General features: G+C 35.1%; 3 protein-coding genes across 9 annotated transcripts in view; 1 reads left to right on the forward strand and 2 right to left on the reverse strand.

The window, feature by feature from the left end:
* Window positions 1-17: 17 nt before the first annotated feature.
* LOC107031942 (pentatricopeptide repeat-containing protein CRP1, chloroplastic-like) lies at window positions 18-5,117 on the reverse strand. Of its 5 annotated transcripts, none has more exons than XM_015233456.2 (9): window positions 4,993-5,117; window positions 2,940-4,193; window positions 1,991-2,143; window positions 1,836-1,907; window positions 1,361-1,607; window positions 1,120-1,232; window positions 602-677; window positions 465-509; window positions 18-305 (listed from the first exon to the last, which is right to left on the reverse strand). In XM_015233456.2, the coding sequence occupies exons 2-5, from the start codon at window positions 4,176-4,178 to the stop codon at window positions 1,500-1,502; spliced, it is 1,572 nt and encodes a 523-aa protein (XP_015088942.1). In that variant the 5' UTR covers window positions 4,179-4,193; window positions 4,993-5,117; the 3' UTR covers window positions 18-305; window positions 465-509; window positions 602-677; window positions 1,120-1,232; window positions 1,361-1,499. The 5 variants fall into 5 exon arrangements, with proteins under 5 accessions (XP_015088942.1, XP_015088943.1, XP_027768359.1 ...); XM_015233457.2 differs by having other exon boundaries at window positions 4,947-5,005; XM_027912558.1 differs by lacking the exon at window positions 4,993-5,117 and adding an exon at window positions 4,829-4,921.
* A 586-nt stretch (window positions 5,118-5,703) lies between these two features.
* Window positions 5,704-8,762, reverse strand: LOC107001898 (protein DETOXIFICATION 21-like). Of its 3 annotated transcripts, XM_015199851.2 has the most exons (9): window positions 8,577-8,762; window positions 8,198-8,460; window positions 7,077-7,618; window positions 6,891-6,977; window positions 6,739-6,795; window positions 6,426-6,664; window positions 6,218-6,336; window positions 5,969-6,055; window positions 5,704-5,888 (listed from the first exon to the last, which is right to left on the reverse strand). In XM_015199851.2, the coding sequence occupies exons 2-9, from the start codon at window positions 8,456-8,458 to the stop codon at window positions 5,814-5,816; spliced, it is 1,467 nt and encodes a 488-aa protein (XP_015055337.1). In that variant the 5' UTR covers window positions 8,459-8,460; window positions 8,577-8,762; the 3' UTR covers window positions 5,704-5,813. The 3 variants fall into 3 exon arrangements, with proteins under 3 accessions (XP_015055337.1, XP_027768111.1, XP_027768112.1); XM_027912310.1 differs by lacking the exon at window positions 8,577-8,762 and having other exon boundaries at window positions 5,809-5,888; window positions 8,198-8,549; XM_027912311.1 differs by lacking the exons at window positions 8,198-8,460; window positions 8,577-8,762 and adding an exon at window positions 7,877-8,125 and having other exon boundaries at window positions 5,809-5,888.
* Window positions 8,763-11,418: 2,656 nt separating this feature from the next.
* LOC107002336 (DNA-directed RNA polymerase I subunit 1) overlaps window positions 11,419-27,112 on the forward strand; it is a 25,468-nt gene continuing 9,774 nt past the window's right edge. The window contains exons 1-14 of the mRNA XM_015200318.2: window positions 11,419-11,585; window positions 12,381-12,550; window positions 13,249-13,402; window positions 13,517-13,831; window positions 16,490-16,753; window positions 16,927-17,106; window positions 20,328-20,490; window positions 22,078-22,268; window positions 24,068-24,331; window positions 25,638-25,726; window positions 25,811-25,958; window positions 26,071-26,289; window positions 26,409-26,720; window positions 26,821-26,959. Of these exons, the coding sequence (XP_015055804.1) occupies window positions 11,577-11,585; window positions 12,381-12,550; window positions 13,249-13,402; window positions 13,517-13,831; window positions 16,490-16,753; window positions 16,927-17,106; window positions 20,328-20,490; window positions 22,078-22,268; window positions 24,068-24,331; window positions 25,638-25,726; window positions 25,811-25,958; window positions 26,071-26,289; window positions 26,409-26,720; window positions 26,821-26,959 (2,617 nt within the window). The 5' untranslated portion in view covers window positions 11,419-11,576. The remainder of the gene's footprint in view (window positions 11,586-12,380; window positions 12,551-13,248; window positions 13,403-13,516; window positions 13,832-16,489; window positions 16,754-16,926; window positions 17,107-20,327; window positions 20,491-22,077; window positions 22,269-24,067; window positions 24,332-25,637; window positions 25,727-25,810; window positions 25,959-26,070; window positions 26,290-26,408; window positions 26,721-26,820; window positions 26,960-27,112) is intronic.

The raw sequence follows: 27,112 nt of genomic DNA on the forward strand, positions 1-27,112 counted from the left end.
CCCAATTTTAAACCAAATTCATATTTTAACTTCCCCACCGCATCTATTTTATTGCAAAAAACAATCATCCAACAACAATTTATTACCACAAGAATGTTAATAAATCGTCTATCTATGAGATAGGAATAAGGTATGTGAAATGTTTATGCATGAATTATGATTACAAAGAATGCATCCTATTTAATTAAGTGTTGTCATTTCCAGATTCTGCATCAGTTTCGAAACAAGACTTCATTATTGTATCGATGGAATCTACAGCTGCAATACCGCACTCTTTTAGCCTTCAGAGACGCTGCTTTTCTCACCTTCAAAGTAAAAAAGTTAATCAGACTACAAATTACATTGCTAAGTTAAGTAAGAAATAAACTCTCAGCAGGGTCGAGTAATCCAAGAAACGCGGAGAGTCTAATCTGTAAGCATAGCAAATTGAGGTTTGGTGATACATCGAGCAAAGCATTTCTTACCTGTTGATATAGCAATAATGCAGACGAAGAGAAGTACATCTGGGGCTGCAAAGGAAACAAGCGGTATCAATAATGGTTATATACGTGAATTGTGATGCAGCAGACAACACATTGATGAAAGAAGGTGCCACAGTCACCTTAGTATCACTAAGTTTGCTAGTAGTTCCAGATCTTTCATTTTACAGGCACAGGCAGGCAGCCATGAGCCATTTACTGAGACACAAAGGAAAAAGGGGTATCAGTCGGCTCCAATAGCAGTGGCTATAGGATGAATAGAATATTTAAGTAGAGGCAATCGAATGAACATATATGTTGCATCTGAAAGGAACAAGTGCTCTCTAAAATATGGTATGCTCCAACAGTAAAGAATTATTTAGATTGCGCAAGTCATTACTGCACGTGTAGAACAAATTTAATATTGCAAGTCCAGTGAAATTTTAAAGCTAACACGATGACTTCTCCTACGTACAATTGCAGATTCACACTGAAGTTAATGATCCTAAAGTTAACTAGTCCAGCTTCAACATCTGATAGATCAGGTACCAGAATTCAGATTGTAAGAGAAGTGCTAACAATTGAACCATTGATTCTCTGACAACTAGGATATACCAAATGTTATTATAATCCAGAACAATTCGAATTTATATTCACAAACCTCAAAAATGACAAGCGACTCTGCCATATCTACATTTCAGGAAGATATATGATCTCACAGGTTAAATAATGCTCCCTATAAACAAGGCACCAGGAAGAGCTAAAACAGATAAGCTGCACAAAAAAGACAGAAGGCGGCGGGATCAACAATTTAGCTAAAGCTTTGCAATAGATAAAGCATGAGTTATGAGACGGTAAGGATAACAAAATAATTACTAAGCAGATCAAGGACATAATCTTACTTGAGCATCAAAGTCCTCAAAGATTACAGAGAGCAGCATCAAAAGTGTTTTTAGTTTCTGGTGCTGTACGTCATCTTCTGATTGAAGAAACTAACAAAATCGCAATACAACCTAATAAGGCTAACGACTTATACTTAAACTAATAGTGTCTCTGTTCAAGGATCATCAATGCTGATTGCAACATTTCTCTAGCCTTTCTGTCTGGCGTACATCCAGTGGATTCCATTTCACTATATATCTTGGGGACCTAGCAAGCGACAACAAAGTCGAGCCACATAAATGTTGTTAAGTACAAAAAAGTAAGTCAGCATCTAACTTCCATGCTTTTCACTGCCTTTGCTACACTGAAGCCCAAATTACTCATTTTTATGCAACAACTTAATCATGCATTTTTCAAATTATGACTTTGTTTAGTCACACCACATTCAAGAAAAGAGTGAAAGCCAATGGCTCATAGCAATGTTAGAAGCCAAACCTGATCAAATTTCTTAGCCCTCAAAAAAGCCTTCATTAAAGTGCTATAAGTAATCACATCAGGAGTAATACCCTACAGAAATAGCAGCAGCACTATCAGCAAAGTTTATGACAGGAAATATGTTTTAGGGAAATTTGGAAATTTTAAGGACTTACCATCTCCTTTATATGCTGGTAAATTGATTGTGCCTCCATATGCCTACCAGCATTCCCAAAAGCATTTATCAACATATTTAGCATTATAAGGTTTGGTTCCATCCCTTCGGCTTCCATTATCTGCAGAACCTTCACAGTCTGCTCACATAATCCCTGCACATAAGGCAAAAATATTACTCCTACCATTTCAATTTGTTAATTTTACTTTCCTTTTTAGTCCGTTTCAAAAAGAATGTATCTTTCCTTTTTTTTTTGGCAACTCTTTAGTTCTAACTTTCCACATAGCATGTTTAAGACCACAAGATTTAAGAACATTTTTGTACATCTCATATATCCTTAGTTTAAAAGCACAAGATTAAAAAGTTGTCTTTACTTTCTCAAACACCGTGTCAAGTCAAAACTAGACAAGAAAATTGAAACGGAGGGAGTAAAAAGATGGAATCTCCTCAAAGCTTACTTAAATATACTATCTTGAACATAGTAATACGAAGGGAAGGAATCATTAACTACATATATAAATGAATGTAAAGAGACCACAAATTTGTAAACACGCCTTTCTTGGGTTTTGCCTAAACCCCTAACATGTCTTGGTGAGAATAAGTTTTTACTGTACTAGATGGAAGACATTTATGACTAAATATCAACTCAACTACACAACCATTTCCAAACTTATCTAATCCAAGATTAGCACTACCATTATATTAAGTGGCAGACTCACAGTCATCCAGCTCCCAACTTTGGAAATATTCACCTCCCAATGAGTCAATTTGCTTTTGTTACCTAAAGACAACACTTGCCCTTCTGAAGACCACTTCAGTAGTCATTCCGTATACTGTCAATGTCATCCATTCCTTTTATACTGTAAACGTAATTCACACCTTCATTTTTTTTAATGTAATAACTAAAAGCAAATCAGTCTCCTTCAAGAAGGGAAGATAAAACAACTCACCTGCTGAGCATAGGCATGGGCCAGGACACAAAAGATGCTAGGTGAAAGCTGAAGGCCTTCCAATTTTAGGGCATTTAAACAATATTCTGCATCCTCAAATCTCCCCTGCTGGCCATAAATATCAACCAAAACAGCGTAAATAGCCCCACTCCTGTGATGTCCTCTCCCTTGCATATTCTCAAGAATAGTATCAATGTCATCCCACCTGCCCTGTTCCACTAAATGGGTATTAATGATAATGAAGATCTTAGGATCAGGGTATAGTCCTTGCTCTTGCATCTCATTGAACAATTCTATAGCAGAATCTAGATGCCCATACTTGCAATGCCATCGGATCAGAGAATTCCATGTTCTAAAATCAGGTTTTATGCCCTCTTGGCGCATTTTGTCAAACATTCCTAAGGCCTCTCCCAACTCACCATACTTGCCAAAAGTATCGATGATGCTATTAAATAGGCGCTTATCTAGTCGTAGCCCCATTTCGCGGATCTCTTCCACAATGCCTAGTGCTTTTTTCCACATGCCATTGTCCCTATACAGTTCAATTATTTTACTATAAACGAAAGAATTTAAAGGATAACTTTCTCTCCTCATTTTGGCAACAATTAACCAAGTATCTTCAAGCCGCCCAGCACTGACATAATACTCAAGCAGGATCTCATAAGTTTCTTGGTTCCTGTCAACAGCCAAATCATCAAGTAACATCAAGACCTTATCTGCTAGCCTTAAGAGGCCTTTTCTCAAGAAGCTCCTAAGTAAGATATTGAACACCTTTATCCTTGGTTTACGACTAGAACATAACATTTCTTGAAAGATTGCATCAGCTTCCGCAGTCCTGCCAACACTTCCAAGGGCAGCGATCAGGCTGCTATAAGATACAAAACTTGGATGAAAACCCAAAGCCTCCATCTCAGAAAGCAGCCTCATTGCCTTGTCAATGTCGCCTTCAGTACACAACTCACATATGGACTCATTGTATAAATCATATGAAATTTCCTCACCATTTCTATAACAAGTCTGTTGCTCATTATTTGAGTTTTCAATGGTTCCATTAAGACAACTAACTAAAAAGCCAAATCTTTTACCTCTACTTTGCAATATAAGCTGGCATGAGGTATGTAGCAACTTGTGTTTGACTGGATTAATGTGATGCTTTAGACAAACAGGTACAAAGCCCCACACAATATGAGGACATATAGCTGGACTGGATCTAAAAAGAAGCTTTTGCCGCATCTGCATGATTCTATATTCTCACTGCAAAACAAAGAACAGGTTAAGTAACCATAGCTACTGAAGAAACGGATAGTGGAAGCACAGTTAGCTCAAATAGTTAGTCTGCTAACTGAACTTTCACCTTGTTGGTGAGGGATTCAATTCTCCACCTTGTAATCCCCTCCCTCTTTTTCCCCTTCCCCTACCCCCAATTCAAAAGGAACAAATAGAAAAACTGAAAAACTGTAATTTGCAAGCAAAAAAAACAATTCTTTCTAGTTATACCCACACATAAGACCTACCAAATGCAAAATTCTCCAGAGAAAGTGATGAAGTTATGCCACATACAAATTACTACATCATCAGGACATCAGCTCAAATTTCTAATCATCAGCTCCTCTTTCACACATTTTATCAACACAACAGAGTCAAATCCATTACAGATTTCATACATTATACCATATCTTCTGCTTTTGCTACATTCTACAAAAAAAATGCATAATATTCTAGGTTCAACGCTCCAATGTTCACCAGCAGATTTATCTTGTATCAAAGCAAACAAAATTAAATGCTTTTCGATATACTAATTATCTATTTCACAGTAATTTTATCCACTTTGCAGCATGAAGGGATTATAAATATCTCGAGGAATCTTAGTCGCTTAGTTGATTGACTACCAGAATTTTCAACTTGTTGCGAGTTCGATTCCGTAATCCCCTTCCCCTACCCAAAAGAAAAAAAAAACTCCACATTCGTTTGAGTACAAAAAGCAGATATTAAATTCATATACATAACTGTTAACCACAAAATCATTGGAGAAATGGAGTTAGCAATTGCTTACAGTTGGATTTCGACTGTTCGAAATTGATGAAACGGAGCAAAATTGCAGTGGGATTTTCTGGAAACAAGTTTAGGATGATGATGATGATGTGTAATGGCGATTTTACCCTTATGTTCTTGAAGAAAAAGGTACTACGTTTGTTCATGGTTGCTTTGTAAATGCAAGGTTATTTTTGAGTTTTCACAAATTGAAGGGATGATTTGAGGACACTTTTATATTTTAGTCCCACTAAGGAAGATTTGCAAAAATAGCCAAAACTTTGATACAGTCTCAAATTATTTGTCGTGTTTCTCCTTTTATATTTATTAAGATTATATTAATTAAGAAGTATTTTGACTATTTTATTTTTATTTATATCTTAACATATAATTTTTCATCATTAAACATTTATTCTATCATTAAATGTATCATCACCTATATAATTGAAGTGTTTGTAGTTTTACAATACTTACCAAGAAAAGGATAATTGATTTTGTTTAATAATTTGAGATAAATACGATAAATAATTTGAATTGAAACGAAGGGAGTACTATTGAAATGGTCACGAGTTGTGGAATGCGTAAATCTTGTATGTGTTGTTAACCATAAATTCATACTATCATCATTCCACACATCTTGTTAAATTATTCGCGCATTTTATCAAATAGACAATTGAGTATTTTTTAATCAAACTTTATAAAGATTTTTATACCATGATGGATAATAAAAAGAGTTGAAAATGTAATTTTTTTCTGATACATCTAAAAATCTTAGTATCATATGATAAGAATTTAATGCTCATGAAATTACATGATTAAAAAAAGCATGGGAATTTTCCAACTTCAAGCAGTTTGTGAATAATCATTAGTTTTATCTTCTACTAGCCATCTCTTCACTCTCTGTTGAGCAATTAAAACCTGTATGGATGAGAAATATCTTGATTAATATTAACTCCAAAGCTTATAATATAATTAAACTTAAGATAATATATTACTACCTGTTTATTCCAATCAGTTTTCAGAGTGATTGTAAGTAGTACAATAGTCTGGACCAGTGTACCAATAATCATTCCAACCCAAACACCCTACAAAGACATCCAAAATTGGAGAAACTGTTAACACAAAAGTCCTGTTGCTCGAATTCTTCAAAAATATCGGACAGGTGCGTGTCAACGATCCGACATGGGTGCAACAACATTTTTAGAGAATACGAGCAACGTAGAAGAAAAGGGAATGAGAGAACTCACTTTAACTTGCAATTTGAAAACATAACCAAGCACAACTCCAACTGGAATGCCTACTAAATAATAACAGCCTATGTTAACATAGGCTACAATGCTCTGCCATCCGGCGCCAACAGCAACGCCTGCATCAAGAAAATCTTGATATTTTTGCGCGATTCTTGGAAATGCTTTTCGTAGGATGAGCATTTGAAATGGAGAATGAAGTACTCACCAGAGAGAACTGGTTGAATACTGTTCATGAGTATGGAAAATGCCAGTAGAGGGGACATTTTTTCGACTTCTCTAGCCACGTCTTGACTGTCTGTGAATAAGTAAGACAGACGTCCACGCAAGAACAGAAAGAACAGAAACAGAATGAACCCAATGACAAATGATGTTGTTGCTGTATTCCATATTGAAAAGCTTGCTGCTTTCGCGCTCCCTCTTCCCAGCTCATTTGACACTCGTACACTAATTGAAAACACTCGATAAAGAAGAATCCTTTAAAAATAACATCAATGGATTACAAACTATGATTATATTACCATGCTGCAGCTAAGAAACCAAGAGATATCATCATTTCCCAAGCATTGATGTTAAGGCTGCAAACAAGGGGTAAAAAATTGATCGATAGGTAAACGAAGCTAGCATGAAAAAAATTTCTAATCGAAATAAGAAAGGAGTTTAACAACATTACCATATAGAAAGAGCACCAATCTGAACCATAGCATTTTTCAAGTTTCCTGTAATAAGAACTAGTACACTATTGTACCAGAATTCAAGGCTGCCAAAATAAGAAACTCGAAAAATTCAAACTCTCAGGCTCAAAGATGCTTTCATAACATGATACTTCCTATATCGCGAGCAATTGAATGAGTCTCACCAAAGCATGGCACCAGAAGACAAAGAAAGCTTGATTACAGGCCAAAGATCCTTGAATGCCAAACATGTAAAGCCTTTCCAAGTTTCTTTGCATCCTCCACACATTACGAACATTAACTGACCAACATTGGGAAGCCAGTATGCCAAAATTGTAGATATCATGGCACCAGTGATTCCGAACTTAAACTTCACAGTTAAAAGCCAGGAGAGGGAGACATGGATCGCTAAGGTACAAGCTGCCAAGTATGTAATAATCTTGTTTTTGCTTTGCGCTTGTAAAAACATTTGACATGTATATGATGCAACGAAGGAATAAGTCACCGGTATTAACCATAAAGAAATGAGCCCAGCCTCTTTTGCTATCTCTTCATTCTGTCCTAAAGCTTTTAGGATCGGCGCGGTGAAGATATAGAGTGGTAAAAGCAAGGTTGTGGTTACTGTCAAGACGATCCAAGATCTTTGGAGATAAATCCCGAGCATGTGATATTGTTTTGCACCATACGATTGTCCACACAACGTTTCTAATCCACTTGCCATTCCCATCTGCAGTAATACAAATCATACTTACTGTTAACTCATCAAATCAACAACCTCTCAGTGTAATCCCACAAATGGGGTGTGCAGAGAGTAGTGTATACGCAGATCTTACCCCTAACAAACAGTGAAAAAAGAGGCAATAGCAACAAACAGAAACAACAAGCTATCGAAGTGAAACAACTAGTAGAGGTAGAAATCAAAAGATAAGGGAAAGAAACGAATAAATACTGAACTCTGGGAAAAGGGAATATGACTATAACTGACCTTCTACCCTAATTCTCGACCTCCACATCCTCCTAGCAAGGATCATGTCCTTGATAAGCTGAAGTTGCGTCATATCCTTTCTAATCATCTCATTCTCACCACGTTATTTCTTAGGTCTACTTCTACCTTTCCTCAAACCTAATACAGTCAACTTGACCGGGGCATCCACACATCTCCTCTTTAACATGTCAGAACCATCTCAGTCTCCCTTTACGCATCCTATCATCACTAAAACAACCACTACTATGAATCATGATTACTATTGTTAAATACAGTTCAATTCTTGTTTAGAAAATAAGTGAGTTAGAACAGAAAAAGTACCAGAATGCCATTGCCAAATCTCAGGAGCACAGTACTGACTAAAGCATAAGCAGCAAGTTCATTAGGTCCAATATGACCAACAAATGAGTGAGTAATAACAGTTACTCCAAATGTCGAAAACTTTGTAAACATTGCTGGAGCAGCAATCACCCACATTTTCTTCGTCTCGTTCCATAACTTCTCCTTGAAATTCACTTCCTTTTCACCATCCTCCACACCTTGCACTTCACTCAACAACTTCTCACTGATATCAGCTTCCATTTCTGCATAAAAATTCAATCTTACAGACTCAAATCCTTAAGCAGTGAATATATATAACCAAAATGAAGTAACTTTCTAAGTAAGTGAGTGAATATATATCAATAAATCTGTCAAATACCAGTAAGTATGGCCTGATAGAGTGTTAGTATCCTCTGCCTGTGAGAGAATGTTTCGCCAAGAATACGATAAACAACCGTGTAATCTCACAAGCGGGGTTTGAAAAGAGTAGCGATATGCAGCTTTTCCCTTATCTCGTGAAGATAAAAAGATTGTTTTCGATAAATCCTCGGCACAGAATACTAGGCGGATACTAAATAATTCTAATTGAGTTCAAATTTTATATACACATTACATTATAACAACATTTACACTATCACATTACCTAGATGATAGCTACAGCCTACAGGTCACTCTTCTGTTTTAATAAGATAACGACGAAAAGATTCATTTTATGTAACGATCGATTTGGTGTGATTGCGTCATTAACTTAATATTTTCTTTTCATTTTGTCTTTATATATTATTCACGAATTATATATGATCTTCTACCCTTCATTTTCATAGTACTTCCACCCCTATATCCTACTTTTCCAGTAGGTTTATCATTCAAATCATGAATGTGTGACATTATATAATAACGGAAAATGATACAACTTATTCAAAATTATATTCATTAAAACACTAGAATACGATATAATACAACACAATATAATATAATACAATACGATATATTACTAAACAAGTAGGTTTATCATTCAAATTATGAATGTGTGACATTATATAACGACAGAAAATGAAACAATTTATTCAAATATTATATTTATTAAAACAATAGAATATGATATAATACAATACAATATAATATAATACAATACGATATATTACTAAACAAATATGTAACAACCATCCAAATAAAGTGTTAGCGGAACAATTTGCATGATAAGCACATGATTTTGGCTATAACTTTTTTCCTTTTTTTATTGCTCAAAGAAAAAGTTGGATTATTAAAGAGAAAAAAAAGAGATTAAAATAGATATTTGACCTTTTTTAATTCTGAAAAAGTACTATATGTGTGATCAGTAAAAGGAATCAAATTCTGGGAATAATCCCATCTCTCTGATTTCACTCACACAAACTTTAATTCATTCTATTTTACTCATCACGCAAAAAGAACTAGAAAAGCAAAAATAATATAATCAAAAAGTTATTATTAGGATTCTTTTTTCTATTATTTTCTATATAATTATTGATTTGGATATGCATTACTTGAGTCGAGAATTTGTCGGAAATAGTTTGTCAAGAGTGATTATCTCTATACTTTTTAAAGTTCATGTTCGTGTGATTTAGTAGTTGATGAAGTGAGTTGATAATTATTTTATTTAATTTTTTTTAGTAATGAATGAAGTGAGTTAATAATTATTTTATTTAAGTTTTTTCTAATTTATTAAAGTTATAATGAATAAAGTTATCAAATATTTGTACGGATGAGAATTATTAAACGAGTACAAAAAAAGATAATTGAAAAAGAGAGGTGAAAGAGTATTCTTTGGGCAAATAAAAGAATGTTACGAATCACAAGATGAGAATATTTGTAAGACCAAACGATAATAATCCTAGTGCAATCCCATCACAGACAAAAATATAAAGATAAATGGACAATTTCACACTGTTTAAATATGTTTTCAATATTTTTCTGTGAATATTATAAAAAAATCAAATTCTTAATACGTCTCAAATTAGAAAATCAATAATATATATAATCAAACTACGAAATAACCAGATCCATTATCGTGTCCACTTATGAAACATGTTTGAAACATATGTTGAGTGTTAAAATGGCTCCTTACGGCCTACACTTTTGGTGATAATTGGTTAAAAGATAAATTTTGCCAGGCCCATGTTTAGGCCCATCGATCTACTTGAAGATTGATAGAAATATTTCACTACTATATATTATTATTATTATTATTTATACTTAAAAAATATTACATATTTTATTACTAATTAAATATGTGTATTACATTTGGGTATATATAATTTTGTTACAAGATACACAAAATAGGGAAAAAAGCGAGTGAGATTCATATGTATCTAGATATATGCTAAACACACACTAAATATATGTATTTATATGTATCTGGAGACTGAAATGATTCACATGTAACTAGATATCATATACATTGGAAAGTGACGAGTAAAATGGGCTTAAATTAGAATAGTTATTGATGCAAAATTTATGAAATCTCGAAGAAAGATGTTAATTTAAGGTATGGCGAATCAAAATCATGACTAAGTATTTTGAAATTTATATAAAAGGATAGCTAGTTGCATCAAGATTTCATTGTTTATATTATCTCGAAAAAATTGAAAAATATTTTATAAAAAAAAATTCACAACAATAGTAATTTCAATCTTGCTAATAGATATGCATATTTAGTTGACCTCAAAATAATTTTATTATTTAGCTATATTATTAAAACAAATTTATGGTGGATTGAGTCAGATATCGACCAATAAAGAAATATCATATATTTAATTAAATATTATATAATTACATCGTCAAAAGAAGAACAATTTAAAGTTTGAGAATAATATTAAGAACAAATTTGATCTAAATAGTGGAAAGAATGAAGTTTTTGAGACAATTTTGATCCGTTAAGAAATATTTTAAATTCAACAAGTAAAAAGATATAACAAATTTAATCCAACAATTAGAAGATATAAATGCGTATTAGTTACGGAGATTTTGAAATTGTCAATTGAACGTCGTATAAGTTATACTAAAATTAATACCTAAATAATTTATTTCTTATTCAATTACCAAACAATTAATATTACGTACCCGAGAAATTAGTGTTACGAAGCAAAACTCGAGAAATACAAACAAATTAAAAATTGAAAAGGAAAAAAAAAACAATTGAATATATATATTTTAAATATTTGTAGTGCTATTGGACTTTCAACTAAACCCTGTCTTAAACCCATTTCTTCAAAACCTTTTCTCTCCCCCAGCCTCCAAACTAACCTTCCGCCACAAAATATACAGCACACTTATGCTTCCATAAGCTCCAAATTGAACCTTCCGATTCAATATTTTTTTTTCCAATTGGAGCTTCAAGATGAATCAGGTATTTTTTTTTTTGTATTTTTCAGTTTTTTTGTTCTCGTTTTTGTTGTTGTTGATGTTTGATTTACGTCAATGAATTTAATAATATGTAGAGTTGTTGATTTTACCTGTTTATCGATTGTTTGATTGTAAAAATCTGAACTTTTTTATGTTTTACTTTCTGGTTGAGCTTGTTTTCTACTATTATCCCCTTTTGCGGTCGAGCTAATGGTTTATGATGTGTGGTGTATGTGTATGGTTCAACATGTTTCCGCTACTGTTTTGAACTTGTTTTTTTAGTTTCTAGTTCTTTATAATGTTGTGTCGAGGCCAAATTTGGCTACCTCCACCAGGTACCTGCCACCTTGCACCTATCCTAGTTACCGGGATTACGTAGTGTTGTTTTGAGCTGAATCTACTTTGATTTGCTGCACTTGAACAACCTCTCTAGCTCTACGAGGTAGGGATAAGGTCTGTGTACAATCTACCTTCCCCAGTTCCCGCTGGGTATGTTGTTTTTGTTGTTTTTGTTGTTGTTGTTGCTGTTCTTTTGAGATGAATCTTGGCCTCTCATGGTCTATTCCACTTTTGTTGACCCTAGGCCACATTGCTTGCAATTTGTTAGCTTCATATGGATGCTTATGCCACTAATTTCTTATGCTTGATGTACCACTAAATTCCCTAAGTGCAAATAGGGTGATAATTCTGTAAAACTGGCTGCTTTGTCTGACAAAATACTTTTGTACTACATGTTTCTTTGGAATTGGATGTTTTTTGTTTTGGTGGTTATGTAACAAAAAATGATTACTGCTTACAGGGTGCATCAGAGACCGTTGAAGCGGTTCATTTCAGTTTCATGACAGATGAAGAAGTTCGTAGGCATAGTGTTGTCAAAGTTACAAGCCCTAATTTGCTTGATGGATTACAGCTACCAGTGCCTAATGGGCTCTATGATCCGGCAATGGGTCCCCTTGATCATTATTCTCAGTAAGTTTACTTATAATGTGCTGTGTGCATGCATGTTTTGAACTAATCAGGTACTACTTGTTAGATGAAAGAATTATCACATCTTGTTGTCTTTAATCATAAATAAGTACAATTTTTTCACAAGTATATTGATGTATATATTGAATGTATACTTCAAATATCACAATAGATCTTCACGTATTAATTCCAATATAAATTATCCACAAACCAAACAACCCGTAGTAATATTCAATTTACTATTGCATTCACGAGTTCGGAATTGATTACAGTGTCTTATATGCCTAGTGTCAATCTATACAAGTATGTATGGTCTTTTTGCCATCATAATTTGAGTAGTTATTTTTCTTACTATGGAAACCGAAACTTGAAGGGGAGGTGTAAGCTCTTTTAAGTCCCCAATATGCTGGAGTGTAGGTGTAATGATTTGAATTTGATTTTTATTCAACTGGTTGTTTTTTGCTTAAGTTAATATGCTTGTGAAATATATTTTGGTAAAGTATATTTGAGAAATATATAGACACCTGACTATAGGTATAAGTTTGTCTTACCCAATTTAATTATCGAATATAATTGTGTATTTGCAGTATAATGACTAAAATTTTCTTGTAGTCACTATGTTCAATTTGTTCTCGTTCTGTTGGATTCTCTTTCTTTGTTCATGTCGTTGTGTTGATTTGTTTATGTAACAACTTGTTCAGATGTAAATTTTGTTCCCAAAGTAACTGCTCTGGTCACTGTGGTCATATTGAACTTGTTTCACCAGTCTACAATCCCTTGCTTTTCAATATGCTGCACAATCTTCTGCAAAGAACATGCTTTTATTGCTTCCATTTTAGGGCATCAAGAGCAGAGGTAAGTTTTTTTTTTTTTTTTTTTGTGATAGGATTGTTGATTCTTTTTCCTAGCATTTGTATAACCGTGTATTCTTTTCCGTACTAATACTCTTACATTTCTTTTCTGAGTTAGGTTGAAAAGTGTGTTTCTGAATTAGAGTTAATTGCAAAGGGTGATGTTGTTGGGGCCAAAATGATTGATGCTCTTTCTCCTGATAATTCTACTGATCGGGAGGAAAGTGAAGGGAGCCATATGTCATGTACTATGGATGATTTGAATGTGCGAGATCATTGTGAGTACAATAAGAGACCATCTTGGGACAACTTCCAGTTTACTGAAGCCATGGCAGTTATTGATAGAATTCTCAAGACTAAAACGGAGAAATGTAGCAACTGCAAAGCAAAGAATCCAAAGATCAGAAAACCTAGTTTTGGACGGTTTCATATGGTATATCTCTTTTCATCATACTGGTGTCTTTAATGCATTGTTCAAATTCCTTTTAGAAAAGATGCATTGTTCAGATTTTTGAATGTTGTGTTGTATTACCTTTCTGATATTACTGAATGAGTATTGATTCTGTTGCGAAGTAGATGTTTTTTGTCCTAAGCTTGACATATCATTTTCTAAAGAATAGCTTGGCTGATAGTATTTGCCCATCTCATCTAAAAGCTTAAGCAATTAGCGAGAGCACACTTTTATTTACTTAATTATGTCTTCAACACGGTCCGTCATGCGCGGGCTTGATTCTTTTTGATGGGTAAAGTATGTGGAATGTTCTTTTGATAATAGGTGGCAGTGAGACTTGAACTTAGGACCTTTGCTTGCTTTGATACCATATGTAAGTGGGTGACCATCTTATCAAAAGTTTGAGCATTCAATTGAGATCTCAAAAAGATGGTCACGAAAAGCTGCAGTCTCCTTATGTGGTGTTGGACAATCTTCCCTTTTTTTTATCAAGTAAAATATTCCATTGATAACAACAAGGCCATCTTGGTAGTATACATGTGCTATACCAAAAAAGAGGAGGGCCCTGCAACATTTCCTAATACCATATCTCTTACCTCTTCAAACAAGACACACCAATACCATTTACCCACCTCGTAGGGAGAAACCAGTTGAAAATGTAAGTAGTTTCATAAATGCTTAGTCATTCTAGGTTGTTTAGTTTGAAAGCATGATTGGGGAGATGCTAATCTGGTTGTGGTCAAGGAGTTGTTATTCAAACCCAATGCAGTTTAGCCTTGGGTTGAAACAATAGTCCTCTTTTTCTAGTATAAGCTATCACAAATTCACATTTATTAAGTAACCCCCCCCCCCCACACACACACCACAAACCACAGAGAGAGAGAGAGCTGGAAACACACAAAAAGGTGTGGTCAATAGTTGACCCCCGCCCCCCTTCTTCTGTTGCGGGTTTTCCGTGAGATTATGGTGGGATAGTTTGGAGAGACAGAAATAGGAGAGCTTTTGAAGGTGTAGAGTCGAGTTTCTTGCAGTTAAAAGTATCTACCCCCCTTATTTTCTTTTGGTGTAAACAGAAGTTCCTTGTTGTGTGAAGGATTGGGTGGATTTTGTAGAGTATCATATTATGTAGAGGCTCTATTTTTTGGTATAACCTCTGTATACGGCCATTCTGGTCATGTTTATTAATGAAAATACTTCTACCTGATTAAAGAAAAAGAAAACAAAAAGAACCATATCTAACAACAAAAAATGAGTTAATGAACCAAATAGCTTAACAACTGCCTTCTTCTCAGTCTATTTTGCATAATTTGTATCTATTAGTGTTGCTTTAGCCATCCTGCATATTTCCATAATTGTGATTTCCTGTATCTATGTTCAACTTCTTTTTGATGAAGTAAAGGATTTCATTAAAGAGCATCAGGTTGATGCTAAAGGCAGAAGTCTACAAAGAAAGAGAGTTAGTTCCCTCACATGAGCACTAAGCTAGGATCAAAGAGCTAACAAAATCCAAAAAACTGTCAACACTATAACAGATTGACTAGGCATCTAGCTTTTAGAGTATTGCTTGGAGTTGAGATCCCATCAAAGCATCTGCGATTTCTTTCTTTTCCAGATGCTCCAAAAAATTAACGCTGGAATCGTTCTCCAGATCTTCTTGATGGTTGTATCAACTTTCCAACAAATCCAACTAGAGTAGGCTGCCTTCTGTTCTGAGCGAAGACCCAGTGTAGACCAAACACAGTGATGAAGAAGTTTCGGATGTATGCTACAAAAGGGCATTGCAAAAAAAAAAGGTGGTTGACATTTTCAGATGACAGATGGCACAAATGGCATCTACTGACCAGAACTATTTTCTTTTTGCAAAGGTTATCATGAGTTAAGCACAACATCATTTAGAGGAAGCCATGTGAAGCATGTTCCTTTAGGTGGAGTCATAATTTTCCAACATTGTTCCATGGCCAGTTGTCCAGCAACACATTCTGAGAGCTCGTGATGCAGTAATTCTTTGACTGTGTATTTCCCCTCCTTGGAACTGCCCCATACCATTCTCTATTCTCTATCCATGTTCAATTTAAAATTCTCTATTTGGATAAGCTTTTTTGTTCACATGTTTTAATTGTGGTTATTTATTTTTTGCTGCTAAATACTAGGTAAAATAAGCTATCAAATCCTTTTCCAGCTTTAGTGCTACCTTTTTTTTTTTTTGGTTTTAAACTTTCGAAGTACTGTTGCCCATCCTGTTTTAATTCTGGACTTCTGGTTGGAGCATTAGTTTTAGTTGCAAGTATTTGTGCTTTCTATGCACTCTTTAAATTTGTCTTACTATGGATCTTTCAGAATGGATGGTACTTTTGATTGGGTTGTCTGCCTTAATTATATGTCTGTTCTATGAATATAGTTCTAGAAATACCTGATTTTGGTATGATGTCATTGGATAATGTTCAGAGGCGGGGATCATGTATCCTGAAGATTTTTCTGTTGATTTCTGGAGTTTGCCAGTTAGTAGCTTTGATGTTTGATTTCTTCTGTTAAATGTTTTCTTGATTCAAATGACATCACTACTTCTACAAGCATAAAGATTACCTCGTAGTTACGAAAGTATTAACTGTTGTTTTCTCTTCAATTGGATTTCTTTTGTAGGATATCTCAAATAAGCAAATTAGGGAAAATTATATCAACAGTGGTCGCAGGTTCAATCTGCATGACACTGGTGGAAGTGAGGAAAATCCTTCCCCTGAGGTTGTAAATGCCACCGAGCCGTTAGGGGAAGCTGAAACCAGCTTATGTGTGACTTCTACTGATGGAGTAGAAAATTCTAAGGGACGCAAGAGGCAAGGGGGTGACCAGTCTGATGTGGTTGAGCAACAGAAAGACTCATTTTCAGTAGCACATTTACCATCTCAGGTATAGCATCCAAGTTCCACCGTGAGCAATAAGCTTGTGGCTTACATGTATTCTAGTTGTTCCTCTGATATGTTGTTAATCATCTTTTGCTTGATTAATCTGATGATATAATATCTTAGCTGGTATATAGATTTGTAGTTATGTTTAGCAATCTTTTTTGTTATAATTGACAGGTCAGAAGTATTATAGAGCATTTATGGGAGAATGAAGCTCCTCTTTGCACATTCTTCTGTGATTTTCAGAGCCAGCACCGTAATACATCTGGCAAGGTGGCTGGGCCCTCTATGTTCTTTTTGGATTCTATTCTTGTACCACCAGTCAAATTCCGACCTCCAGCCAAAGGGGGTGACTCTGTAAGCATTTTGAACACCATGTCAAATTTTCTTATATTTGTATTTATGCCTTTCTCTTGTCAGTCTGGCACTTAGAACCATGTAGTGCAAGATGTGTTCTTCAAACTTGTGTATAATAGTCCCTTATCAAAAAATGTGTATAATAGTCCAATTTTGCTCGCATAGATTTGCTGCTAAATTGCAGGACAATAATGAACACACACTATCCCTTATTAAAAATTAATGAACATACACTATTAGAGCTTGACTGGTAGAGCTTTTTGGGAGGTTATTTGGCATTCACTTTTGTCAATTGCATAGAGTACCGATTTGGTGGATATTGCTATATCATGCATGGATTCTAAAAAGGTATTTCATGTTAGGTCTCTATCTCAAGGTTACTTGAATCTCTCCTCCATGTTTATCCAATACTCGAGCAGCAGAAATGAAAATCAAATAACCGATGATTGATTGAAGGATAAATGATAAGATGTTATAATTATCATTTTCCTTTACATTATCAATGTTCGTTACTACGTAATAATATAGTGTTTTAGTTTTAATAACAGATAGGTTTTAAGTATTATTTTATAAATTCCATAATATTAAATACCCGTATTAGGCGCGGGTAATTTTACCAGCGAAATTAATAATTGAGAATATTTGATTGTTGGTTTTCTGTCTTTTCTGATACTTTTGGTGGATATTATAGCTTTATGTTTCTACCTGTGGAAGTATTCAAGCAATATCTAAGTTTGCGTTCTATGTATCCTCAACTCATTCATAAACTCCCACATATCTACTTCTACGCTCTTCAACACCTCCCTATTCCACACCCATAATTCCCCTTTAGCATTTTTACCTTCTTTGCTAGCCAGAATAGATGTCTACCTGAGACATCATATCCATTCCACGTGTCCACCATTCTATCCACAACAGTGGTTTGTGTCAATTTGTTCCATTGGCGTGACAAAAGATTTTTCTGTAAGAGAACTTCTCCTCAAGGGGACACCTTTACCTTTTGGCCCTTTCCGCAGCTCATAGTACACTTCATGGTCCAAAAGTTGCAGTTTCTGCATTTGACTAACCTTCATATGCTTTTCAAGAAATAATTGAATATATTTTGGAACAGTAAATTTTCAGTAAAATAGTATCAGCACTAAGATGGTGCTGGGTTATGTGCAACAAAGACAGTAGAAAAAGCTCAGGTCTATGCATAATTCTGATAATGTCTGAAATGGTTTCTGGCTCTTTTAGGCAATCCTTCGTCCACTGAAAGGGAAGTAAGAAACAGGGGCGGCTCAAGCGTATTAGTGGCCTAAAGCAAAAATTAGAACGGGGCCTTAAATTTGATTGTTAATATCTTTTATATATTTTATTTATTCTAGTTTTCATGATAATATAACTATTCTTATTTTAAATAATTTTTCATTAGATATAATACTCCAATTATATCAAATTTCTTCCAATAATCCCTTCATTTTTCATGAATTGTTTACTTTTTTCTACAAATAGTTTTCAATATTTGTTAAAAAATAATAACTTAGAACCTATTATTTTTAAAAATGAGGCCTCTTAAATTCGGAGGTTTAAGGTGCATGTCTTTTTTTTAACACTGTCGAGCCACCCCCGGTAAGAAAATGCAATTGTATTTGATCATGATGATAGTATTCACTCCGGTAGTCATGCCAGAATTCAACTGTTAATCCATTTTCTACATACAAGATATCCTTTCAGCAAATATTGCCCATAAAGCTCTGATGTATTCCATAAACTCACACCATTGGCCCTATTGCTTCTTTAGTACTCCATTGGTTTTGCATACCATATTTCTCCAGTGTCACCATTCTCCAAAGAGCTCTTTCTCATGTATCACCTGTTACTTTTATTGACCCCCAAGCCTCAATTTTTCTTGGGTTTATGACTTTTATTTCTTTTCACATGAAAACATTTATTTTCTCTCTTACCTTCTCAAAGAAACCCTTCTTATTTATCAATGTTTTTCAGCACTTTGGCAGGAAATGGGCAAAGTAACGTCACATGACAAGGGATTTAATCTAATACACTATTTACCAGGAACCAATCTTCTTTTCAAGTGATAAGTAATGTTTTTTACCAAATGGCTAGGTTTTCTCAAACCTTTTAGTTACTTCTTGTCAGATTGCATTGAACTTTTGGTGTTCTCCAAGAGGGAGTCCTAAATATGTTGAGGGAAGGAGCCCACCCTAACACTTTCGTATCTTGTACCTCATTGACTAGATACATTGAGGTCTTCTTATTGTTTATGTTCCATCCTGATAAAACTTCAAAAATAGTTAATGCCAGTCTAACAGTTAACAGCACCTATGATTTTGGCTTGCTCCAAATCTGCATTACATGTCACCAAAGTGTCATTTGGATACACCAATTATGAAATGGATAATGTGTTCCCTTTGACCACCTTTAACCCCTTCCCCACCCTAATTGCACAGCTTTAGCCCTTGGTTTTACTGAATCCTTCCATGACGAGAATGAACAAAATGGTGAAAGAGGGTCCCCTTGTCTTGATTCTCTTTGTTATGCAAAAAGTCTTTTTGGAGCACCATTAATTAAAATGTAATACTTAACTGTGATGATGCAAAAGTACCTCTAGTCCATCCATTTCTTGCCAATCCCATTTCTCTATATTCTTAGTAGGAATTCCTATGACACGTTTTGCACATTAGACCAGGTCTCTCCTTTTTTTTTTTTGTATCATGCATTGTATTTTCCATTTCAAAGCTATAACTTCTTGTTAACGGGTTGGGATGCAAGGGATTAAGTTAATAATCATGTGCATACTATGCCTTGGTTAAGTACACAAAATAAAGGAAACATAGAAGTTATACATGAGAGGAAACCATGTCCTCCTTTTGTTTTTCGGATGACCGTCGGACCAACTTTCGCGCACCTTGACTAATTCCACGGGATACGTGCCACCTCCCACTAACATGTACGAGTTAATTTTGTCTGCCAAGGCCTGCTAGGACAAATGGGAGGAATCATCTAGTGTTCTTTTCTCTGTTCTGCTGGGATTTGAATGTTTGACCTCTTGGCTCTCAACCACTTCATTGACCACTAGGCCACACCGGTTGTGTATCGTTTGAAATCACAGGGGGTGGTAGGCCTCTGACAAAACAAAACCTCAGGGGAGGCTTGTGGAATTTCTCATCCTATCTTTATATCCCTTGATTACTTACATTTTAATGTTGATGTTTCTTCAGATTATGGAACATCCACATACTGTTCTTCTTGGTAAGGTCATTCAGGCAAATATAGCTTTGGGAAACGCTCATATCAACCGGGCTGGAAGGTCTAAGATCATTAGCCGCTTGATGGATCTTCAACAATCTGTAAATGTGCTGTTCGATAGCAAAACAGCTTCTGGTGAGTTTATTCCTCTCTTTTATGTTTGCTGTGCTGCTTTTAAGCAATGTTATTATAAGCAGTCACTTAAAGCGATGAAACAAGGCGAAGTGAGGGCCAGGTCATTCTTCCTAGGAAAGCCATGCACTTAATATAATTTATGCTTCAAAATGATGCGCAAAAGTGGTCCCGACAAGAAATGATTGGTTCTTTGAACCTCAACTTTGAGGAGATGGATTAATATCAACATTATTATATGCGATGTTGAAACAATTAGTTATTTTGTACTAAATTCATATATTTATGATACCTTTTGATTTTCTGTAAATTACGTCTTCACTTTAAATTTTAAAGTAGCATGTGTTTAAGTTCTTGTTTTTCTGTTCAAGCCCCATGGACCATGTCATTTGTTTTAGCTTTTATCTTTTAACACCACTGCTTCTAAATGTGTTTGGGTGGGTGGTGCTTCCTGCTAAGTATTCTTTCTAGAATCTTTGGAATGAAGTGTTTTATTTAATTTTCACTTGCCTTTTTCTTTCTTTTTTTTTTTCAAAAGTACTGTTGTATTCCTCAGCATCCCTAATGCTGGTCACCTTCAAAAACTTTTTACAAGAAGAGAGAACAGAGTCTAGGTTTACAAAATTCATAAGAAATGGACAAATTCATCCATTTCCTCCATATAGTTATCCTTACACCAAAAAAATAATGTGACTAGACAGCTCCATTTCACTTGCCCTTCTTCTGTATCCGAAAGATCCATTTGTGGCTTATACCTGTAACCTGGAACTTCTCGGAACTTAAATTGGTTAAGTACTAAATGTTGGAACGGTAGGGTTTCAACCTCTTTTATAAGCTTAGTTGGCAAATAATGGATGGTTGTAAACATTTATCTCGTGGCTCTTCTTCAAATATTAAGATTTCAAAAAAGAACAATGTGTTGGACTCCTTTATAATTGATGAGCAATTTTTTTTGTAATATCTATGAGATACCTTCACGACAAACTTAAGTTGTACTCATTAAATCTTCCTGATACTTGAGGCACATGTTTTTTTTTTTTTTTTTGATTTAAGAATTTTATTTTATTCACAAGAGCACCAAGAAATTGCCATGATGTATGTACAAAAGACTTGGACCAAACACGTGAGAATATTTTTGTTAGGGTGACAATGAGACTTGATCCTTGGACTTTTGCCTTGATATCATGATAAGTTGTATGATGATTTCATCTAAAAACTTTGATCTTTAGAGGGGATTTTTTTTGTTTTTAGGTCTTTAACCATCAAAATAGATATGGAGTTCAAATGTGATTGCAGATAAGAATTGTCTGAATTTTACTTGGTTTATTTTTCTGTAGACCTGCATGTATGTGGCGTGGTTTTTGATCTCTAAAGAAAGTAAGGTTCTACATGTGTTCCTTGAGGCAACATCTAATTTTCCATACAATGTTTTCTGTGTGATGGTGTTTATTTGCTATTATCGCTGACTTGTAGTTTCATTTTCTATTGCTGAATTTGGCCATTGGGATTATTAAATCTACTCTGCGGCTCTGGGGACCGTCTGCAATCATTTTTGGTCTTATTAGCAGTATTTTGTATATCAAATTGCAGGTCCGGGTCAAAAAGATGTTGGTTCGGGCATATGTCAAATGTTGGAGAAGAAAGAAGGTATTTTCCGCCAGAAAATGATGGGGAAGAGAGTCAATTTTGCTTGCCGATCAGTTATATCTCCAGATCCTTATTTGTCTGTCAATGAAATTGGAATTCCACCATATTTTGCTTCAAGGCTAACCTATCCTGAGGTATGGGTGAAGATGCTAAACTTTTTACCTATTTTGGAATAGCTGTGCTGTGTCTACTGTTCTTTACCTATCCAGAAAGTTAAATAAGAACAAGAATACAAGTTTCAACAAGTTCTTTACGTTATTGAATTGATGAAAATGGAAGCTAAGTACTACAGGCATGCATAATTATCCTCTTTTACTTTGCTGATGACCCCCCTGTCCTCTTCCTGGTGCTGCTGTTTCTTTATTTTTGGTTTTCCCTTCGGTTGTGGGTGGTGGTGGGAACAGCATATCAGAAACGCAGGCCTAATACTAATTGAGGTTTTGCTTGTTATTTCTCCGGCAAAATTTCTACTTCTAATTGTACAGGCTATTGTTGCTCTACTTGTTTGTGATCAAAGCTTTTCTTGGATGGAGTTTATTTTTGCTTCTATTTCACATATATATGGACTTACTACCATTGCTGGAGTTAAATGTGGTTACCAGTCAATTTAGATGCTCAGTTCATCGTGTGATCAAAGTTTCTACAAGAGCAATCGACACTATTTAATGAACTCCTTGCTAGCTGTGGAATGTTGGCTAAAATTATCAGGGGAAGATACTTTTATCTTTCGCAAACTGGAATATGTGTAGAAATTTTCAGTCTGTAGCTGCTATGCTTCGTGCATGCGTGTGCTCTCATCACTGTCTCCTGACCTCCTCCACAACTTTATTGTATCTCTTTTATATTTGTGCTTTAATGTGTTTCCCCATTACTTGCATTTCTCACCATATTCTGAGAAACTTCTGAATTATCTTCTATATTATTGTACTCAGCTATTTAAGTAGAATTTATTCAAATTCCTTTTCTTGAAGGTCTTGGTTAATCAAAGAAAAAATAAATTACCTAGTTAGCTTGAATAGCCTTCAACCTGTACAAAGCTTTCTCTAACTTTCTCATTCACACTTTAATCTCGCTACCACCCTACCTGAAATCGATGTCATCCCGAGTGGCTCATAGGAGGTTAAAGGCAGTTTGTGTTGTTTCCCAAGAACAAGTGGATAACAATTAAAGATGAGACTGGGGACAGTGTTGGCTTCTGTACCAATGAGATTCTCTTTTCAAGCATATCTGAATCTATCAAGTTATTCTGGCCATCCTTGTAACCATGGTCTCAAGCATGCATTATTAACTAATGGACTAACTTAATTTGGAAGGACTAAGACGACATATTCAAGGTTCATGCTTGCTTATTATTTATTTTGGGGTTTTTTTTTTTGGGGGGGGGGGGGAGGTTGATACTAAGTCTTGTTTTTAAAAATTCTGACCCGAAATTGGAGCACCTGTAACCTGTACTTCTGGTGGAAGGGAAGGGTTGATAACAACTGAGTGGGTAGCTTCCAACTGTTTGTTAATTGTTTTACATATAATTTCTTGTAGAGAATAATGTCACCAAAGCTTCATATGCCAGGACTATGGTCTCTTTTGCTTAAATATGTGCAAGGTTCATCTAAGCTGCTTAGATGGATCAAATTTTAACTGGTGTCTAGGATTTATATAGGATTCCTTATTCTATGTTACATGGGTTAAACAATGAACTAGTTAGAGCTAAAATATATCCCAAACCCCATTGCTCAATAGCCATGTTTTATTCATGGAGTTCCATTAGGCTAATATTAGGTACTTTAAATGACAAGAAGATGAAAATTAGAAAATGGCAAAAGAGGAAAAGAGAAGAATATTCTCGACATCTTTTTTATATGTGAGCTGAATGCTTAACTTTTAGCACTATCCGTATTTTCTCAGTCTCTGCTAATATCTCATTTTTTTTTATCAGAGGTTGACTCCTTGGAATGCTGTTAAAATGAGAGATGCTGTCATTAACGGGCCTGAAAACCATCCTGGCGCCATCTCTTTTGCTGATAGAATAGCTACTGTGAAACTACCATCAAACAAAAAGATGCGTGTAGCAATATCTAGAAAATTGCCTTCTTCAAGGGGAGCAGTGACTCAATCTGGGAGGAACAATGAGTATGAATTTGAAGGCAAAGTTGTTTATCGACACTTGCAAGATGGGGATGTTGTTCTTGTGAATCGACAGGTTAATCTTTTTTGCTTCAGTCTTCAGAACTAGTTGTATGTAGTATTTCATGCTTCCTTCTAGGTGTATTTGCTATTTTCAAATTAATAAAAGAACCTGCTGTTTATCAGATCGATCATTGGCAACTTTGATGCTATGTAATTAAGGAAAAAGAAGTTCTAATGGATATATCACTGTAGCTTTTTCTATTTATAACATGGATCACACAAGGATATCAAAGTTGATAAGTATGTAATTGCCGGGGGTTTAAGGCAATGCAACAATGTCAATAATTTAGCTCCATAAGTATAATGGTCCTTCCGTTTGTGCTTCTTCATTTACATTTAACATTTAACATTTTTGCTCTTTTGTTCGTTTCCTGCTTCACTTAGCTGTCTTAGCCAGTTGTTCTAATCTTGGCAATCTATTTAGTTGGAGTAGCCTATCCCTGTAATGATGTTTTTCCATTTCTAGATTTCTTTAGCTCTCTATCTTTGGCTTGACAGGCGATCATTTTTCTTTTTTCTTTTTGGTTAGCTACCTGCCCTGGATAATTTATTTTTGTAATGGAGCTAACCCATCTTCTTTTGTACTATTTTGCACCTTCTTGATGCATCGTATAACACCTTACTTCATAAAAAGGAAAACCTGATAGTGTTTATACAAACAATCCACTTTATCCATTTCCTTCCAAAACCCATATCCTCTAGTACTTTAACATGGAACACACAATTTATGTGATCATCTGCTTTTTCAATGTCTAGTTTACATAAAATCCTAGGTGTCTGTTCAATCAACGAGGCATCCATTATCTGTCCCGTTAGTGAAGTCTATTTGATGTTTGTCCACTAGTTTGTACACCACCAATTTGAGTTTCTCAGTCAAATACTTTAAAACAATCTTGTAACCGCTCTTCAGGTCTGAAATCCTTGAACTCTTTAGCTCCATTCTTTTTAGGAATCAAAGTCACACATCTAATCGAAGCTTTTCTCAAAATATTGCTGTGAGTGGAAATTATCCATAGTCTCCATGCTGTCCTCCTTCAAGAAATCCTGACATGAATGATAGAATTTTGAGTAACCACTTCTAATATTTTTTATTTTTTTTAATAATATTGGTTTGAGATTAGTTTAAATGGAGCGACATGACAAGTTAGGATTCATATAGGCTATACCGAGCCCAACTTGCTTGGGTTTGACGCACAGTTGTTCTTGATATCATAGATGGATTAACAAATAAGGAATATGTATCCATAACTGCTTCGTGTTGCATTGCTACTCATTTTTTCATAGATGCACAATGGTCTAACTGGAAAAAATTGATACAGCCTACGCTTCACAAGCCCAGTATAATGGCTCACGTAGTCCGCGTACTGAAAGGAGAGAAAACTCTTCGTATGCACTATGCTAATTGCAGGTTGGAATTCTCTATTTGATTTTCCATGTACATAATGAAACAAAATTTCCTCTCCGGGACTAATCTGCTCTTGTATTGCTTCAGTACCTATAATGCCGATTTTGACGGTGATGAAATGAATGTCCACTTCCCACAAGATGAAATATCTCGTGCTGAAGCATATAACATTGTAAATGCTAATGAACAGTACATTGTTCCGACTAAAGGAGATACAGTTAGAGGCCTGATTCAGGTTTGAGTAACTGAACTGCACACTGTCACCAACAACCATTGTGATTCATTCTTGTTATCTGTTTATTCTATATTTTCTCCTAATAATTCTTTGACTTATTCATCTTCTTCAGGATCATATTGTTGGTGCAGTGATTCTTACCATGAAGAATACCTTTTTGACCCTTCATGAGTTCAACCAACTACTGTATGGATCTGGTGTGTTTGCCGCTGGGCCTGCTCCAACTTCTGGAAATCATTCAAATAAAGTTTCCATTGTAGATTTTGAAGGTGTTGTGCAGACTGTCTTGCCTGCTGTGTGGAAACCAAAGCCTCTTTGGACAGGGAAGCAGGTGAAGACTAGCGAAAACAAGCTCATTATGCACTCATTTTGAGGCCTCGGGTGTGATATTAGCTTAATCATTAAGGTCAACTTCGTAGAGAACTGATCATTCTAACTTTGTACTTTTAGGTCATCACAGCATTACTAAATCATCTGACAAATGGTTGTCCACCTTGTACCGTCAAAAACAAAGGGAAAATTCCATATGCGTATTTCCTGAGCGAGAGTCGCCTAGTTGAGTATCAGTCAAGAGAAGAACAAGAAGATAGAACCGCTGAAAATGAGTTCTTAATTTGGAAAAATGAGCTCGTGCGTGGTGTAATCGACAAGGCCCAGTTTGGAAAGTTTGGTTTAGTTCATACAATTCAGGAGCTTTATGGATCCAACAAAGCAGGCATTTTACTTTCTGCTCTGAGTCGTTTATTTACTATTTTCTTGCAGGTTCGCTACGTTGTTATATTTCTTTTTTCTCCTGATACGTTTGTTTTCGGTGCCATGCCTGCTTGGTGAAATCTTCATCTAAATTCACTCATTTTCTCAGCTGCATGGTTTCACTTGTGGTATTGATGATCTTGTCATCTTACCACATTATGATATTCGGAGGAAGGAGGAGCTTGAAGGAGATGATGTTGGTGAAGAGGCTCATTGTGATTTTGTGAAGTTCAAGCGTGGAGAAATAGGTGAGTATGTCATGTAGAAGCTCTAAGAGGTTGTAGTGTTGTTTTATCTGTCAAGTGCATATGCTATTAAGGGTTACCAGTCAAAACTGTTGTAACCACATTCTCTTTTTCCATCTGTAACAATTTTAAATATATATATATATATATATATAT

The sequence above is a fragment of the Solanum pennellii genome, chromosome 10, assembly GCF_001406875.1.
Source record: "Solanum pennellii chromosome 10, SPENNV200".
NCBI lineage: Eukaryota > Viridiplantae > Streptophyta > Magnoliopsida > Solanales > Solanaceae > Solanum > Solanum pennellii.